At 40.3% G+C, this 19,352-nt stretch overlaps 1 protein-coding gene across 10 annotated transcripts in view; it reads right to left on the minus strand.

Moving 5' to 3' along the window:
• Window positions 1-5,845: 5,845 nt before the first annotated feature.
• Window positions 5,846-19,352, minus strand: part of pacsin3 (protein kinase C and casein kinase substrate in neurons 3) — a 50,845-nt gene continuing 37,338 nt past the window's right edge. For 5 of the 10 annotated variants that reach the window (XM_084405095.1, XM_084405097.1, XM_084405099.1 and 2 more), the window contains 3 exons: window positions 18,780-18,910; window positions 13,279-13,439; window positions 5,846-6,938 (listed from right to left, as the gene is read on the minus strand). In XM_084405095.1, coding sequence (XP_084261221.1) covers window positions 6,823-6,938; window positions 13,279-13,439; window positions 18,780-18,910 — 408 coding nt within the window. In that variant the 3' untranslated portion in view covers window positions 5,846-6,822. The remainder of the gene's footprint in view (window positions 6,939-13,278; window positions 13,440-18,779; window positions 18,911-19,352) is intronic. The other 5 variants (XM_084405102.1, XM_084405101.1, XM_084405104.1 and 2 more) reach the window with 1 other exon arrangement.

A 19,352-nucleotide genomic window follows, 5' to 3' on the forward strand; every position in this document is an offset into this window, starting at 1 on the left:
GACACTTTCATTGACATGAAAACTTGCTTTTGAGGAATGAGCTCTCCATTTTGAGCAAGTGACACACTTTTGCAGGTTATCAACTAGGTTTTGCAGTTTGTACTAATTGTTTTGAGAACTGCATTAACTGTTGTGCAAATGCAAATAGTGATGTGAGAAATGCACCAAAGCGACTGAGAAAAACTGTAACACAGGTTGTGTTATTTTTAACACATTCTTTCTAGTGCAGGGCTGTATTTCCCAAAAGCATTGCAAACCTGAGTAGATCGTAGAGAGCATCGGTGCCAATGGAACACGCTACACAACTTTTGAATTCTGAACAGATTTTAAGACACTTGGCATTATACATTTTCTGACTTTGTAAATGGTTACGGAGAAAAACTGGGCAGCATAAACTAAAGACCCGGTATACTTAAGTCGAAATCGAAGAATGAACTGCTGCGAAATCATTTAGAACAAAATCAGGCTCCGCCTTCTTTCACGTGTAAATCTTCTCCCGTTCATTCGGGTTTTTTTCTGTTCCATCAGTCGAGCTCAGACCCTATGGCGTTATTTTTTAGTCAAAAGTTATGAGCGTGTAAGACATGCTCACGAGCACATTATGTTATTTCACACGCGCAAAAATGAACCTTCAGCTGGCATGATAAAAGTACTCGCGCACAAATTCAACAACCGAGAGGTGTACAGGTAGCTGCGAGCGAGCGCCTGGCATACGCTCATAGGTTAACTCTGCTTGTACAGTGGAATCCTGCTCGCGCGCAGCGGGCTTCTGCTCGCGGAGTGCTGTTTTGCTCGCGCAGTGGATTTCTGCTCCCTCGAGTCTACATGACTTTTGACAATTTGGGGGCGGAAACCAAGGAGGGCACTGACCCTCTTATGATTGGTAATGAGAGCTGTCAAGCAAGGTACCGCTGAACCATACGTCATAGCAGTGTGACGGCGCTGATCCACTTGTCCGTGCGACACTTCTGTCGCGCCGCGCTCCACTATATTCCTATGGGTGACGTCAAGCGACTTTGTCGCGCCCGCAAAGCATTCCGGGAAGGCGGCGCTTCATTTGAAAAAATGCTGCGCGTCAAAAAGCTGGCCGATGCCCATCTTTATGCAAATGAATTCCGTCAGACGCGACGCGTCTATCCAATAGAAGTAGAGCATATGGAGACGGAGGGAAGTCTCTCGCAGGTCCTCTGTTCTGATACGCTACATTTCCCGCTGGGTCAAAACCACGCCCATAGCGGTAAACCCCCATCAACGTACCAATGTGGGGAGGCGTCGCGACACCACGCGACAGTCGTGTCGGACAAGTGGATCAGCGCCGTGAGGACGACAGCGCCAGCCTGACAGTCTGATGCCGGAAGTGGGCGGGGTCAAAGTCAGATGCCAGAAGTGGGCGCAGGAAGGCATCTAAATGATTTAATTGAAAATGTAATATCTCAAATATGATAAAATACAAGAATTATGTTTTGTCCTATTAACAAAATACAATATACTACTATTAACAAATGTTAATAGTTTTTTAAAAGTTAAAATGATACTTTATCCATTTGTTGAGTCAAATGATTAACAATATAAATTGAACAAAGCTTAAAACAAAATAATGATATGAAAACAAAGGTTGAGCGTTTGAACATTTGATTTAATTGCTCCAAATAAATAATAGTAATTAAATAAAAATACAAAATCGAACTAAATAATAAATAAGTTATAAAAAATCAAATCAAACCAAAGAAAATAAATCTTATAAAAGTTATGCAGGCACACATTTAACAATAATTCTCAAGTGAAAAATAAATCAAATAAATCAAAACTCCATACAAATGGAGTTAATCCTGAGGCGCCTTTCATCTCCTTTAATTCCAACCTTACTCAAACTTATCCTATGTGTTTGCATGTTTAATGGGATGCATTCACAGATATAAAATATTATAACAAAATATAAACACAGAAATATATCATTGTTTGTGTTTTGTTAGCTTAAGTTTCAGTGTGGATTGTTTGTGTAACCTTTAGACGTTAATGAAGATAATTTAATATTTTGTCTAAATCATGCAGAAAACCATCTAATTCCAAAGGGACTACTATTAAATATGTGTACCTTGAAATGCAAAGCAAGTCGTTTTGGATAAAAGCGTCTGCCAAATGGATAAATGTAAAATAATATCTATTGCCACTGTATATTAAAAAATAACTCCAGATGTTCATACCTCCATGAACAACAGCCTTTTTAAAGTGGATTTTAATGTGATTATTCAATTTGTCCCGTTTTGTCTGTTTAAAAATACTACTATCACAAAAAAGGGCAGTGAACATTTCTGCAGCATGTTATGCATTGCTCCAAAGCTTTTAGCGCTGAACCTCTCTGAATTATGTGGTTCTGTAGGTGAAATAAAATACAATTAATGCAATTCTCATGGTCAGAAAATTTAACAAATTCTATAAAATACAACGCTTAACAACAAATTAAACCACAAACCATAAATATGTAACCTAACAAAGTGATACAATCCAGCTGTAAAATAATAATACATAATCAAGTGCCATCGTCACAATTCTCACTTAGTCACATTTATTAAGTCAAGTCACCCTTATTTATATAGCACTTTTTACAATACAGATTGTTTCAAAGCAGCTTTACACGGATAGGGAAATAATGCAACAAAGTTTGTCTCGGCAGATCTAGAACAAAATAGTGTCATAATCCAGCTTAAGTAGGTTCAGTGTTGATTCATTTCTGTTGTAAAAAAGTTATTCATTCAGTTAATTAATCTATATAACGTTACGTTAGCCATTCTGGAGAAAACTGTGATGTTATCATCCAGCTCAGTTCAGTTCTCATATAATGGTGTCAATGACAGATCAATAGTATTGTTGAATATTAACTTACAAAATACTTAGAGCCGTTTTGTATAAGCGTAACGTTAAGTATGTTGTATCCAACAAAGATATAACTTATTTTTAGCTTCTTCTCTTCTTCTTTTCCTTGTTCTACCGTGTTAAACATGAACTCCGTCCACTTCCGGCATCGGACTTTGACCCCGCCCACTTCCGGCATCAGACTGTCAGGCTGGCGCTGTCGTCCTCACACTGCTATGACGTATGGTTCAGCGGTACCTTGCTTGACAGCTCTCATTACCAATCATAAGAGGGTCAGTGCCCTCCTTGGTTTCCGCCCCCAAATTGTCAAAAGTCATGTAGACTCGAGGGAGCAGAAATCCACTGCGCGAGCAAAACAGCACTCCGCGAGCAGAAGCCCGCTGCGCGCGAGCAGGATTCCACTGTACAAGCAGAGTTAACCTATGAGCGTATGCCAGGCGCTTGCTCGCAGCTACCTGTACACCTCTCGGTTGTTGAATTTGTGCGCGAGTACTTTTATCATGCCAGCTGAAGGTTCATTTTTGCGCGTGTGAAATAATGTCTTACACGCTCATAACTTTTGACTAAAAAATAACGCCATATCAGACGTTCAGAATCAAACAACAAACTCACACAGAAACATGCGTATTGTTACTAGGAGAAGCATGATGAAAACATGTTCTAAAATGTTTGATGTTCTACAACTGACAGATTAATAACCTGAAGGAAAGTCTGAGTCTGTGCCCATCGTACGCTGTGACTGGCCAAAATCTACAGACTGGCCCTGACTTAAAGGTGCTCTAAGCGATGTTGGGTGACATCACTTCTTGTTGACATTCGAAGTATTGTCAAACGGAGGCTAGCTCGACCCTCCCCCTCACTTCCGTGCTTCCTGAAACAGAAATGGAAACTTTTCCGTTGTAAATTCGGGACTTCGCGCGTTCCTTTTCCCTCTTCTTTGCCATTTGTTCATCAGAACGTCGTCTCTTTGGTCGTGTGTCGGCCATATCAAAATTCAAGAGAATATAATTCTAACGTCAGTCGTTGTCTAGGACATCTCTCCTCTAGCTAACTTACCTCTTCATGCTTCTCTCTCCTCCACACCCCCCTTCATGTGCATGCACACTAACCCCCCCCACCCCCAAATCATTCTTGTCAGCTGTTGGCTGGAACACTGTTTGTTATGTTTCGTGGTCCAGGCTGGGCCAGTTTGTTTGTGTTGCCGTTTGTGGAGCCTGGGCTGTCTACAGAGACCGCACTTTTTTACAGTGTGTTCAGGGGACAGGCAGCTAGCGGATAGTGAGGAGATGTTTGCTGTATGTGACAAAAAATGTTTCGGCCTAAAAAACGCGTGATATCGCTTAGAGCACCTTTGAGGAAACCAACGTCCACAACTCGAGGGTCAAAAGTCATGTAGTGTATTCCAGCCTTTAGGTTCACAATGCTTCAGGGAAACACAGCCTAGTTGAGCTCAAACACAGTTTAACTGGCTCACAAGCATTATATTCATATGTTCTGATGTTGCTTTTTACTCTTATGACCCGCATCTTTCAGTGAACAGACTGCCTTCCTGAATGTGCACAGTCATGCTAATCTCTAATCATTTCCAGAATTACAGTACATTTAATAATACATCTGTTATTCTTTGTCTATTTTTATATATCTTAGGTTAAAATGTCTATGCCTATTTAAAGATTTGGGGTACTAAAGTGCTTTTTTTGTGTGTATCATTTACGCTTCCAGTAAAAAATATGTCATGAAGTGGAGTAGACTCTCAATTAACATGGTCATAAAAACAGCATGTATAATAATAATTTTTTTTTTTTTTTAACAAAAAACAAAAGTAAAGCACAAAAGGTAAAATTGTACTAGATGCAGTAACACTGCAGGAGCCTGCTTGAAATTTCACAACTATTTGTTAACTCATACAGTGTGTTAATAACAAGGAAAGTATGTTAACCGCAGCTGAAAACTCATTTAAATATTATAAGGAACTAAACGTAACAAATGAGGCGTGTTCTTTTACATACTGGAGCATTGTTTAAACTAACCACAAAACTCCTAGAAACAACTCTTTAAATGTAAGACTTGAAGGAATAGTTCACCCAGAAATGAAGATTTCCTGATGATTCTCTCCTCAAGGCCATCCAAGATGCATTATGACTTTATTTCCTCAGCCGAAGAGAAATCACACTTTCATGGAAAACATTCCAGGATTTTTCTCCATTGAATGCAAGTGAATGATGCATAGTCTATTTTTTATGATACAAAATCTACATTTAGGGAACTTCAAAGGTCTCCACACGACCCCAGCCGATGAGTAAGGCTCTTCGATAGCGAAACGATCAGTCATTTTCAGGAATATGAATAATATATACACATACACATATATATATTATACACACACAAACTTTTTAACTCCAAATGCTCAGCTCTTCAAAGCACATTCACAACTGACTGACTGACTGACTGACTGACTGACTGACTGACTGACTGACTGACTGACTGACTGACTGACTGACTGACTGACTGACTGACTGACTGACTGACTGACTGACTGACTGACTGACTGAATGAATGAATGAATGAATGAATGAATGAATGAATGAATGAATGAATGAATGAATGAATGAATGAATGAATGAATGAATGAATGAATGAATGAATGAATGAATGAATGAATGAATGAATGAATGAATGAATGAATGAGCTGGGGTTGTGTGGAGCCTTTTGAAGTTATGGATTTTGGACCGTCTAAGTTGAGCACCATTCACTTGCACTGGATGGAAAAAAAACATTGTAACTGTTTTTCTTTAAAACCTTAATTTCTCTTTGGCTGAGAAAACAAAGTCATACTCATAATCCATCTTGAAATGCCTTGGGGTGAGAAAATAATCAGGGAATTTCCATTTTTGGGTGAACTATTAACCAAGTTAATTTGAAACAATAATGTAAAACTTCACTTAATGTTTAAGAAGCATCATAGCCACTATACAAAGATCAGAATCTCACGTTTATTTGATATTTTTTACATTGATTAGTATTGGCTGTTACAGTAGTTTGATGTAAAACCATGTTTATTGGAGGCAGAGTGTGTGGGAATGGGCATACTTCTCATGACCGCTCACACACACACACACAAACAAACACACACAAGACCACAAGAAGCCTGGAGGTTTCGCCCTCTCTGATACTTTATATCATTTAACAACAGAAACATTCTTGCGCTCCAAATAAAAACAAAAAAAAGATGAATTAAAAAAGTTAAACGATCCCACTGACTAGATTTCAGAATCTCCAGGATCAAGATTCTAAGAGCATCCGCCCAGTGATACTTTGTATATTATAAATCCATATATATCTTTGTGAAAACGTAAATATGCAATGAAGAATCCTTCACTTCTGAACTACAGGCAAAGAAATGCTCAGTTTAACTATAACAATCTAAACGTATCATACAAAATATATCCACACACTAAACACGCTTCTCACGAACCTGAACGTAAAGAACGTCGGTGAAGATTTGATCGAATACTTGAAATGATTCTGATACATATCTGACATGTGAAATACTAAAATAATAAGAGGACCGCGATGATGAAAGGTGGTAGATCTTCCAAAACGGTCCGACAGTGGCGATTCACACGTGAAGAAAACGGTGGCAGATTTTCCTCCAGTCAGTAAACGTGTCCATTCAGCCGGTTCTGCTTTAATCGCAGTGCTGTGAATGTCTCTGGCATTGTACAATAAAGGCACTGATCTCTCATTAAGCCCGAGGACGAAGGGGGACTAACTATTCCTAAAGTCCTCTAGTGTGTCAGCAAAAATCAAAACTCAAACACTGAACTCGCTCCTCTCTAATCTTCTGGTCGTGTCGTGGCATTCGCTGCATCGTGGTTCGGTGTGACTCGACCTCTCGACCGCCTCAGGTAAGGGGGTGTGTGTGTGTGTCCCGGGGCAGACGGGCTCTCAGGACGAGAGGTTTTGGACGTAGTTAGCAGGATAGAGACCCGTCTCTCCGCTGGACAGCTGTCCTTTACACCAGCCCTGCTCGTCCTCCTCACCCAGCTTCATTAACTCTTCACCTGTGTACACACACACACACAGCTCATAACACCACTCCTTCAGGCACGTTCACAACTATATCAGCGTTCACACCAGCCGACGATATCTGTTAATTCTGACGCTTTAAATGCTCCGGCTCTTTGACAGCCAATCAGAATCCATCTTGATTTAATGATTTTATCGTTCATCGGCTAGAAAGTGATCGTTTCTCAGTGCTGTTATCGTTATAGTTGAGGTGTGGACTCTGCTATTCTTTTACATTTAGAATATTTGTTTAAATTTGATCATTATCGTCCTTGGTGTGAACGGGCCTTTACTCTTCCATGTGACCGATATAAGGTATAAAGTAAAGTCAGCCGGTCATAACAACCCCGAAGAGGTTTATTTCATGACTATAACCAGCTGACTTTATTTTCCACACTATATCTCTGTTCCATATCGTCCAATATTACAGAATAATCGCAATCAGTTGATATTGAACTATTTAACTATTTAAATCAATACCTTTATCCGGAAAGTAAGCATTAAATTGATCAGGAGGCATTTATAATTTAACAACAGATTTATCAACAGATAAAATGCATCACTGTTTCCACAAAAATATGAAGCAGCAAAAACTGTGACACTGAAGACTGGAGTAATGATGCTGAAAATTTGCATCATAGAAATGAATTACATTTCAAATATATTCAAATAGGAAACTACAGAGCCCCAGTTGGACATGGTGACGGAAAACAAATATGAGACGGGAGGAAAAATAATAAATCAATGTTTTTCGCGTTCTGTCACAAATGTTTTGTGTTCTTTGCAACGCAAAAGCATCTATTTATTATTTTTCCTCCCATCTCATTTTTTTCTTTTCTTTACATTGTCCCTTTAGAGTCTCCATAGAAAACAATTCTTTAAATTGTATTCATATTTGACAGTTTTTGATCAAATGATGAGTTTTGAATTAACTTTCGGTATTTGTATTGTATTTTTCTTTATCTTTTTTCTTTACACAAAACATGGAATCGGGGAATTAACATTGAACATTTATGGGTTTACAGCCACGAGAATAATTACTGGTTTATTGCTACTGGACTGGACAGAATATTCCTTCAAGCGAATGGCTCCACCCTGGGCTGTGCAGGACTGAGTGAAGTGAAGTCTTGCAGAGTCAACACAGAGTTTCGCAAGCGATGCAATGATCTCACTTGTGGTTTGCACACCCTTGTGCCTGTGCGGACACGTCAAGCATGAAACCGGGCTTCAGGCTCAATTTGTCCATTAAAATATTAAAAGTACATGTGTCTGAAATATTCTAGTGTGTACTCCATGAACTTCAACTTCCTCAAAAAACTTTTCCTTTATGAAGGTTTATGGAGGAGCCATTTTATGTTTTTGCAGGAACATAACAGTTCTACTCATTTTTTCCTTCATTTAAAAAGTTTCACAGATGAGAAATGGTACTTCTGTTTAGAATGATATACTCTTACATTAGATGAAGACATTTCTACAATGGCATGGGTAACTGAAAGTGTTTTCTTTTGCTACATCTAACACTCAGTGTCAGTTAAGTCTAAGGTTACTGTCATGTTGGTCAGTGCAATAATAATAAACAAAAATACTAAAGTATACCTTTAAAGGTGAAGCATGTAGTTTTGCGACACCAATGACACCTTGCGGAATTACAAAAATAAAGCATATTTTCAAACAACCTTGAAAATGCCGCTTATGTGTCACGCCTTCCATGCCACGCCCCCAAGCTCTTTCAGCTACAGTAGCCACGCCCCAAACTCTCTCTGCTAAAGTAGCCACGCCCCAAACTCTCATCCTGCTAAAGTAGCCACGCCCCAAACTCTCTCTGCTAAAGTAGCCATGCCCCAAACTCTCATCCTGTTATAGTAGCCACGCCCCAAACTCTCTCTGCTAAAGTAGCCACGCCCCAAACTCTCTCTGCTAAAGTAGCCATGCCCCAAACTCTCATCCTGTTATAGTAGCCACGCCCCAAACTCTCTCTGCTAAAGTAGCCACGCCCCAAACTCTCTCTGCTAAAGTAGCCATGCCCCAAACTCTCATCCTGTTATAGTAGCCACGCCCCAAACTCTCTCTGCTAAAGTAGCCACGCCCCAAACTCTCTCTGCTAAAGTAGCCATGCCCCAAACTCTCATCCTGTTATAGTAGCCACGCCCCAAACTCTCTCTGCTAAAGTAGCCACGCCCCAAACTCTCTCTGCTAAAGTAGCCATGCCCCAAACTCTCATCCTGTTATAGTAGCCACGCCCCAAACTCTCTCTGCTAAAGTAGCCATGCCCAAGCTCTCTCTGCTAAAGTAGCCACGCCCCAAACTCTCATCCTACTACAGTAGCCATGCCCCAAACTCTCTGCTACAGTAGCCACGCCCCAAACTCTCGCTGCTACAGTAGCCACGCCCCAAACTCTCAGCTATAGTGGCCACGCCCCAAACTCTCATCCTGCTACAAGCCACGCCCCAAATTCTCATCCTGCTACAGTAGCCACGCCCCAAATTCTCTCTGCTACAGTAGCCACGCCCCAAATTCTCTCTGCTACAGTAGCCATGCCCACAAACTCTCTGCTACAGTAGCCACGCCCCCAAACTCTCTCTGCTAGTGGCCACGCCCTAAACTCTCATCCTGCTACAAGCCACGCCCCAAATTCTCATCCTGCTACAGTAGCCACGCCCCAAATTCTCTCTGCTACAGTAGCCACGCCCCAAATTCTCCCTGCTACAGTAGCCACGCCCCCAAACTCTCTCTGCTACAGTAGCCACGCCCCAAACTCTCATCCTGCTACAAGCCATGCCCCAAATTCTCATCCTGCTACAGTAGCCACACCCCAAACTCTCTCTGCTACAGTAGCCACGCCCCAAATTCTCTCTGCTACAGTAGCCACGCCCCCCAAACTCTCTCTGCTACAGTAGCCACGCCCCAAACTCTCTGCTACAGTGGCCACGCCCCAAACTCTCTCTGCTACAGTAGCCACGCCCCAAACTCTCTCTGCTAAAGTAGCCATGCCCCAAACTCTCATCCTGTTATAGTAGCCACGCCCCAAACTCTCTCTGCTAAAGTAGCCACGCCCCAAACTCTCATCCTACTACAGTAGCCATGCCCCAAACTCTCTGCTACAGTAGCCACGCCCCCAAACTCTCGCTGCTACAGTAGCCACGCCCCAAACTCTCAGCTATAGTGGCCACGCCCCAAACTCTCATCCTGCTACAGTAGCCACGCCCCAAATTCTCTCTGCTACAGTAGCCACGCCCCAAATTCTCTCTGCTACAGTAGCCATGCCCACAAACTCTCTGCTACAGTAGCCACGCCCCCAAACTCTCTCTGCTACAGTGGCCACGCCCTAAACTCTCATCCTGCTACAAGCCACGCCCCAAATTCTCATCCTGCTACAGTAGCCACGCCCCAAATTCTCTCTGCTACAGTAGCCACGCCCCAAATTCTCCCTGCTACAGTAGCCACGCCCCCAAACTCTCTCTGCTACAGTAGCCACGCCCCAAACTCTCATCCTGCTACAAGCCATGCCCCAAATTCTCATCCTGCTACAGTAGCCACACCCCAAACTCTCTCTGCTACAGTAGCCACGCCCCAAATTCTCTCTGCTACAGTAGCCACGCCCCCCAAACTCTCTCTGCTACAGTAGCCACGCCCCAAACTCTCTGCTACAGTGGCCACGCCCCAAACTCTCTCTGCTACAGTAGCCACGCCCCAAACTCTCTGCTACAGTAGCCATGCTCCCAAACTCTCTGCTACAGTAGCCACGCCCCCAAACTCTCTCTGCTACAGTAGCCACGCCCCAAATTCTCATCCTGCTACAAGCCATGCCCCAAATTCTCATCCTGCTACAGTAGCCACACCCCAAACTCTCATCCTGCTACAGCAGCCATGCCCCCAAACTCTCTGCTACAGTAGCCACTCCCCCAAACTATCAGCCTGCTACAGTAGCCACGCCCCAAACTCAAACTATAGGCTGAGCTGGAAAGTGATTGACAGATCTGAGTGGACCGCTCTCAATGTTTTGATGGTGCCTGGGAGACTACATTTTTACACTTTTGGGGGAGATAAACCAATGAATGGCATACTAATAGCAGTAAATGAACAATAAACTGAGTTAAGAGAATTTATTTTAACAAAAAAAATTCTCACCTTTAAATCTGCTTTACTTGAGTAAAAAAAAAAAAAAAAAAAAAAAAAAAAAACACATCCAGCAGGTGTCACTCTTGGCATGTCTGTTATTGCATATAGTGCAAGAGCTTCAGTCTGGTATAATGAATTCTGGCAGATTCTAGAGTAACAGGGCTAATAAATGACCAGACTGAGTCTAATAAGCTCTATATGCTATTTAACACACGCATGCAGATTAAAAAAAATGTCAAAGTAGATCCTGCTCTTTTAGCAAACAAAACCAAATGTGATTGTTTCATTATCCTTGTGCTGTGAAGATTTGATTTAACCTCATTCTACATTACTAATGTGTCTGCTTTAAAGCTTCCTGCGGCGCAGAATCCTGCTAATCTAACCAGAAGACCAAAGAAACTTAGCATTAGAGTCAGTCCTGTCTCCTAAGCTGGATCTAAATGGCCTTCAGCCAATCAGAGGGGAGGATTGATGCCATTTAGTGACTTTTGGGAAGCCTGTGAATTATTCACGACATGCAGGGATCAGCAGCTCACACTATTGATTTATTAGGAAAGTCCATAGATCAGCATCTGATGTGAACTTTGAAACTGTAGAAAAACTAGGGAATGTTAAAAAAAAATTTGGGGGGAAATAAGTGCCTTTTTCCAATGGAAACAAACATTCCCCTGGTGTTGTTACCATCTTTTAGGCTGTTCACACTTGGTTCTCTTGGTCCGGACCAAAAAAGAAAATGATACATTTAGGGTGTGTTCACACTTGGCATGTTTGGTTGGATTAAAACTAACTCTGGTGTGATTGCTCTGTTAGTGCGGATCATTTGAATAAGTGTGAACGCTGCCATCCGAAACCTGGTGCACACCAAATAAGCGGGCCGAGACGCTGAAAAGAAGAGTCTTGATCCGCATCCAAACAAACTCTGGTGCGGTTCGACTGAAATATGAACGCAACACGGACCAAAGACATCTAAACGAACCAAAAACAGGACATGATGTCACAAGATGCGACCCTAAGGAGAGAGTGCTCAAGCATAGCGTTTTTTTTCTCATCATAGTCGTGATATTGGATTCAGGCATCAGAACCGCATCTCCACGCAGCAGATCTTCGTTTGTGTGTGTGACGGAGGGATTCCTGCCGCTGTTTTGACTCCTTTAGATATTTTATAAGCTCTTCACGAGTTCTCAGCTGGTAAAAATAGCATCATATGTAGCTACGCACATACAACGAGTGCATTTATCCCAGCGCACAGCAACGTTTTGGATGTTCGGTAAGTTCCGTCACGAAATATACGTTATAAAAGCCGACCAATCAGGCTGTGAGCATATCCATATGCCTTTAGGTTCGGTATCTTTAGGTTCAGTGTTAAAATGCCAATGTGAACGGTTAGCGGAGCAGGACTAAATTTGTTTGTTGCAGAATGGCAGCGTTCACACTTATTCAAATGAACCGCACTAACTGAGCAATCGCACCAGAGTCCGTTTAGTCCAACCAAACATGCCAATGTGAACAAACCCCAAGCGTAATGGTAACACTTTACAACAAGGTTTTAACTACATTAGTTAACAATGAAAAATACTTCTAAAGCATTTACTAATCTTATTTCATGTATTAATTACCTAATACATTTTTAAAATCCAAAGTTGTGAGCTAAAAAATAATTATTAGTTGTATTTAAAATTTTCAATCAGTTGTATTTTTATTAACGTTAACAAAGATTAACAAATACTGTACAAATGTATTGCTTATTGCAAGTTAATATTAGTTAATGCATTAACCAATATAGGACCTTATTGTAAAGTGTTACCAGCGTAACGACTCATTTCAACTTAACGTAAGCGTTTAAAAGGGATTTGTTTTGCTGCCTCCATTTTGTGGAAATTCAAGCACAGCCGTATTGGAAATGAGTACGTTTGTGTTTTGTGTCAGTTCACTAGTTCATGTTTCATGGGTTTTGTCTAAATGTGAGGAAGCCGTCTCAAATAAACCCATGTAACGTGCCGATTTAATCACACACATGCGCACATGCTAACACTGACAAACCCCATTTCATCTGGTCCTTTCCGCAATGCCTTTTGAAATAACAGAGAGACATTGAAAGAGCACAGAAAAGGGGTTTGATCGATGAATCCACAAGCCACAGCCAGCCGTTCCATGTGTGTGTGTGTGTGTGTATGTTGATGTGTGTGTCATTAATAAGCATTAGTAGGGATTAATACCTGCTTTAAAGCTCAGCTCATCAGCCTCCTGCCCTGTGTAATCATACAGCGCTCTAACACGAACCCCGAGTACCTTCTCCTCCTCCTCCACCCCGTTGGCTGCGATGTATTTTTTGGGGCTCTCGTCATCAGACCAGTCCGAGGAGTAGTCTTTACCCGCCCTGTGTGGACAGCAGAGGAGTTACAAATCTGCACACATTCATGGAGGAATCATTTTAATAGAAGCTGGAAGATTTGACTCGGGTAATCAGCTGATCTGTGATGGTTAGTTCAGCTAAAAACATTTGAAATGTTAATACAAATCTCAAATCTATTGAAGGAATTAAACTTATCCGTGGCATGCCATGGATTATCACAGAAACTAATTTCAATGTGTTCCTCAGTTTGCAAAAAAAATGAACAAAAGCTAAATATCATTTACAGTAATTAATGTACAGTAATGCATGTACATTTTGGTTTTTGCACTAGGCTACAGTAAGCGCGTACTGTATCCAAGCAGACAGATTTAAGCCCAAAGTATACTTCACTTTTTAATGTAGTAACGTAGTAATGAAAAGATTTATCTTGAACGCTGTCATGGAAACTAGCATGTATAAACCTTAATTAATAATCAGTTAAAAAGGAATTTATACCTGTATGAAATTACGCTGTAGCCACGTTGAACCAGTGGTTTGGAAAATGGATGTATGGATGATTCGGCTGCGAGCGCGGGAATTTATTCAGCACGACCCTCACAGTGCATTATGGGTATTCTCTAGCCGTGGAGTGTACATTAGTTGCACACTTGTTATTGCAGTGCATTATGGGATTGAATTAGTGCACTTGATATTGTCAACTATGGCTTCAAACACCACTACAAATGGTGCCTTCAAATAGTGCCCTACAGTATTTAAGGGTATAGGGGGCGATTTCAAACACAGCACACAATAGCCATGTTTCCATCCTAAAATATCATAAAAATAAAAATAAAACATGGATAGAAATGGCAAGATGTGAATAATGTCTAAAAACGTGCATGAAAATGGCTCGCTGGATGGAAGCGGTGCTTTATTCGCAAATGTTTTATGCGATATTCCAATTTTGAATTTGCGCACAAGTTAAATTCGCAACTTCGGATGGAAACAGCAATTGGTGGGCTATGAGAGGGTAGAGAGGAGGTTAAAAGTAGCTGCATTTGTACAACTCTAGCCTAAAAGATTATAAAGATGTGTATATGAGTTTTTTCCAGGCATGTGTACGCATACTTATTGTCACATGGAAGGCTATGCATACAACGCATTAAAAAAAAAAAGAAGTATACTTTGAGCTTTACTCTGTACGCTCAGCTCGCACATGCGATATTTCTGTGTGTAAACTGTCATGTAACAATGTTTTTTGAAAATACTTTCTAAACAGTGTCAACAAAGTTTATCTCTGTGAAACGTCTTGCTCCATAGATGCTGTTGATAGAGCTTAACCTGTGTTGAACCCCGAACATTCATTCAGTTTTTACTCAAATATAATTGAGGAATGAGGATGCATACTGATTTTCACAGAGGAATCTACAAAAACTGTTAAAACCTTGATTTAGGCTAACTACATTAAACAATTTTTTAGCTGGGAAACAACATTCGCAAATGTGGACCTGGATCACAAAACCAGTCACAAGTCGCACGGGTATATTTACATATTGAATGGGTCAAAATTATCGATATTTTGTAAATTTCCTACCGTAAATATATAAAACATGTATTTTTGTGAGTGAATGCAGCACAATCGTGAACATAAATGGACAACTTTAAAGGAGATTTTCTCAATGTTTCGATTTTTCTGCACCCTCAGATTCCAGATTTTCAAATAGTCGTATCTCGGCCAAATATGGTCATATCCTAACAAACACATCAATGGAAAGCTTTTTTATTCAGCTTTCAGACGGTGTATAAATCTCAATTTCAAACAAATGTACCCATGCGACTGGTTTTGTGGTCCAGGATCACAAATGATTGGCTCTCACAACGGACTGGGATCAAATGAGTTAATTTGATTTGTCGTAATAGCAACAAAACATTAGAAACTGATGATTTTAGAAAGTTTCTTGTCTTAGAGATCTTGTTAGCTCTGTTCCACAACCTAGTGAGTTGCCTTTCTATCTACTGCCTACATAGGCAGCTGCCTTCTGAGAAGACATTTAACCTACAGTAAATGCAACCTTAAAAATGAATGATCTGGAACATCCTACATCGGCACGAATAGCAGAGTTCACATCACACACTGTCTCAACAGCTCAACTATATGATGATCATCCACATATTGCATATCTAACATTCATAATTTCTCTCGACTTCAATCAATCTCTGCACTGAACTAATCACTGTGCATTTTGGGATTATCTTCTCTGTATCCACTGCCGCCTTAGCATCGTCCTGTTAACTGTCACCCCCTTTTTTGAGCATAGATCTGAAATTAAATGTATTTGATGAATGCGTTTGGATAATTTTTGAGTGTCTTCTTTTATTTCAAAAGGCATACAGTATGTCGATATCACAAAAATTGAGCCCACTAAAAGGTTTTAAAGTACCGGTTTCAAGATAACACAATGTCAAAAGATACCTAATTTATGATGATTACTGAAATATGCGATAGGGGAAACAATTCAATTCAATTTAAAAAAGCAATTAAAAAGCATGTCGGGACACTGACAGTTAACATGATATAAGGCTGCGTAATATTGCTGCCCACTTTTGTGACAACCCATGATGCCTAGGAATACGGTCTAGCTAGGCTGCTCACTAGGTTTCAGAACAGAGCTGTCGTCTGTCCTCTGAGACAGGAGGTCTGTAAAGAAAGTTGCACTGACGGTGCATAGCCACTTAGGTTCTCGTAATAGCAGTCCACCTCATGCCACCTGTGGGTTTAAGAGTCAACAGAGACCAGACTAATAAGCAGCAGAAGGCCACGTATAACACTGCACTTTAACAGGCATTCCCTGTGTGCCCTGAGAGAGGCTCACACACACTCCAACATGAGCCATCTATAGTATCTGAACCAGACTCACACACACTCCAACATGAGCCATCTATAGTATCTGAACCAGACTCACACACAACACCAAACACACATCAACATGAGCCATCTATAGTATCTGAACCAGACTCACACACACACCAAACACACATCAACATGAGCCATCTATAGTATCTGAACCAGACTCACACACACACCAAACACACATCAACATGAGCCATCTATAGTATCTGAACCAGACTCACACACACACCAAACACACTCCAACATGAGCCATCTATAGTATCTGAACCAGACTCACACACACACACACACACACACACACACACCAACATGAGCCACCTATAGTATCTGAACCAGACTCACACCAAACACACACCAACATGCCATCTATAGTATCTGAACCAGACTCACACACAACACCAAACACTCACCAACATGAGCCATCTATAGTATCTGAACCAGACTCACACACACACCAAACACACTCCAACATGAGCCATCTATAGTATCTGAACCAGACTCTCACACACACCAAACACACTCCAACATGAGCCATCTATAGTATCTGAACCAGACTCACACACAACACCAAACACTCACCAACATGAGCCATCTATAGTATCTGAACCAGACTCACACACACACCAAACACACTCCAACATGAGCCATCTATAGTATCTGAACCAGACTCTCACACACACCAAACACACTCCAACATGAGCCATCTATAGTATCTGAACCAGACTCACACACACACCAACATGAGCCATCTATAGTATCTGAACCAGACTCTCACACACACCAAACACACTCCAACATGAGCCATCTATAGTATCTGAACCAGACTCACACACACACCAACATGAGCCATCTATAGTATCTGAACCAGACTCACACACACACCAACATGAGCCATCTATAGTATCTGAACCAGACTCACACACACACACACCAACTTGAGCCACCTATAGTATCTGAACCAGACTCACACACACACACCAAACACACACCAACTTGAGCCACCTATAGTATCTGAACCAGACCTTATCAGTTCCTTCCTGGCACTTAATTTAGCTAATACTTTTGACCTTCCCTGATCTCGTGTTAACATGCTAACACACAACACACACTCTCTCTCTCTCTCTCTCTCTCTCTCGCACACACACGGTTCACTATCTTTGTGGGAACTCTCCATAGACGAAATGGTTTTATACTGTCCAAACTGTATATTCTGTCCCGTTACACTAACCCTACCCATCACAGAAAACTTTCTGCATTTTCAAAAAAACTCATTCTGTATGATTTATAAGCTTTTGTACCCACAGGGACCTCAATTTAGGTCCCCACAGTGACACGAGTTCCCATGAGTCTGTGTGTATTTAGGTTTAAGTCCCCACCGGGATAGAAAAACATGTACACTCTCTCACACACACACGTACAAAAAAAGACACTTTCATATCACTATATTTCACTATCATTATAAGGACATTTCATAGGCTTGATTAATATAAAAACGAAATACAGTACAAACTGTACATTCTAGCCCCTATTCCTACCAATCACAGAATACTTCCTGCACTTTCACATTTTCAAAAGATTCATTTCGTATGATTTATAAGCTGTTTTTCTCATGGGGACCAAAAAATGTCCCAACAACGTAGGCTTTACCAGGTACACACACACACACACACATACATACACATACATACACACACACACTGTCTGAATGTGCTGACTCACTGCTTTTAGTAACAGCTACACCAATTAGCAGTGAGCGAAGCCCTCAGGGAAGAACTGTTTCCAGGATAATTAAAAAAACTAAACAATAACAATCCTCCACTTCTAAATACAACACTGTAATTAAAAGTTGGCTTGTTATTGTAACAGAACATGAAACTCAGTGTACCTATTTTTGGGTGGTTGACAAATATTTTTTCAAATATTATTTTGTGAATTTTGAGGAAATATAATGTAGTGTTTATGTTTCACCAATTTTTTTGTGCATGCCTTATTTGCTATTATTAATCTGAATACAGTCAAATATGTATAGTAGTGGGAGTACGGTATTTATCTTCCTCTATTGGCCTGTTTACACCTGGTCACTTCATGTGTTTTCCTCTGATGGGATATAACCATGAGATCGTGAAAAGACCTACGAAACGTTTTAGAGGCGGATTTAAATCCGCTCACTCGAACCACTTCATGAGGTGGTTTGAGACACATTTCAAATGAAACCGGACAAGTGTAAATACTGCTGGTTGTTGAAACACGTTCCATGAAAATAGCACGGGAATTGAAGATCGGATTTATATTAGTTTTGCAGAGACACATTTATGAGGTCAAGTGTAAAAACGGAAGAGATTTAACTAAACGGATAGCCATCCAATCAGTAAACACACATGAAGTGACCAGGTGTAAACATTAAAAAAAATTAAATAAATTGTGAATATTTTCTTTTGTGCAAGAGCATTTGAGTGTGTGTTGGTCAGATGTACCTTGTGGTTTCCTGTGGGGTCTGAGGGGGTTCGTGTCCCGCCGAGACTATATTAGTCAGAGTGACAACGTCATCAGAATGACTGTTTCTTTCCTTTCGACTGATGGATCGGTGCGATTCTGGTGACCACTCCTGTTAGAACACCAAACACACATGTGAAAATACATAATCACATGTGACTAAACCTAATCCTAACCTAATTAATATTACTCAGTACTTAAATGTATAACTACACTGTAACAGGGACACCTTAAAATAAAGTGTAACCAAAAATATTAATAGCAGTAACAACAACATTTTTAATAATAAAAACAACAACTTCTGAAACTCTGTTGTGGATATATATATATATATATATATATATATATATATATATAGATCAGATCGGGGATATATATATATATATATATATATATATATATATATATATATATATATATTTTATTACAATGTAAAAAAAAAATATATATATATATATATATATATATTTTTTTTTTTTTTACATTGTAATAATATATATATATATATATATATATATATTTTTTTTTTTTTTTTTTGATCAAATAAATGCAGG

Source organism: Rutilus rutilus (genome assembly GCF_951802725.1).
Source record: "Rutilus rutilus genome assembly, chromosome: 3".
NCBI classification, from domain to species: domain Eukaryota; kingdom Metazoa; phylum Chordata; class Actinopteri; order Cypriniformes; family Leuciscidae; genus Rutilus; species Rutilus rutilus.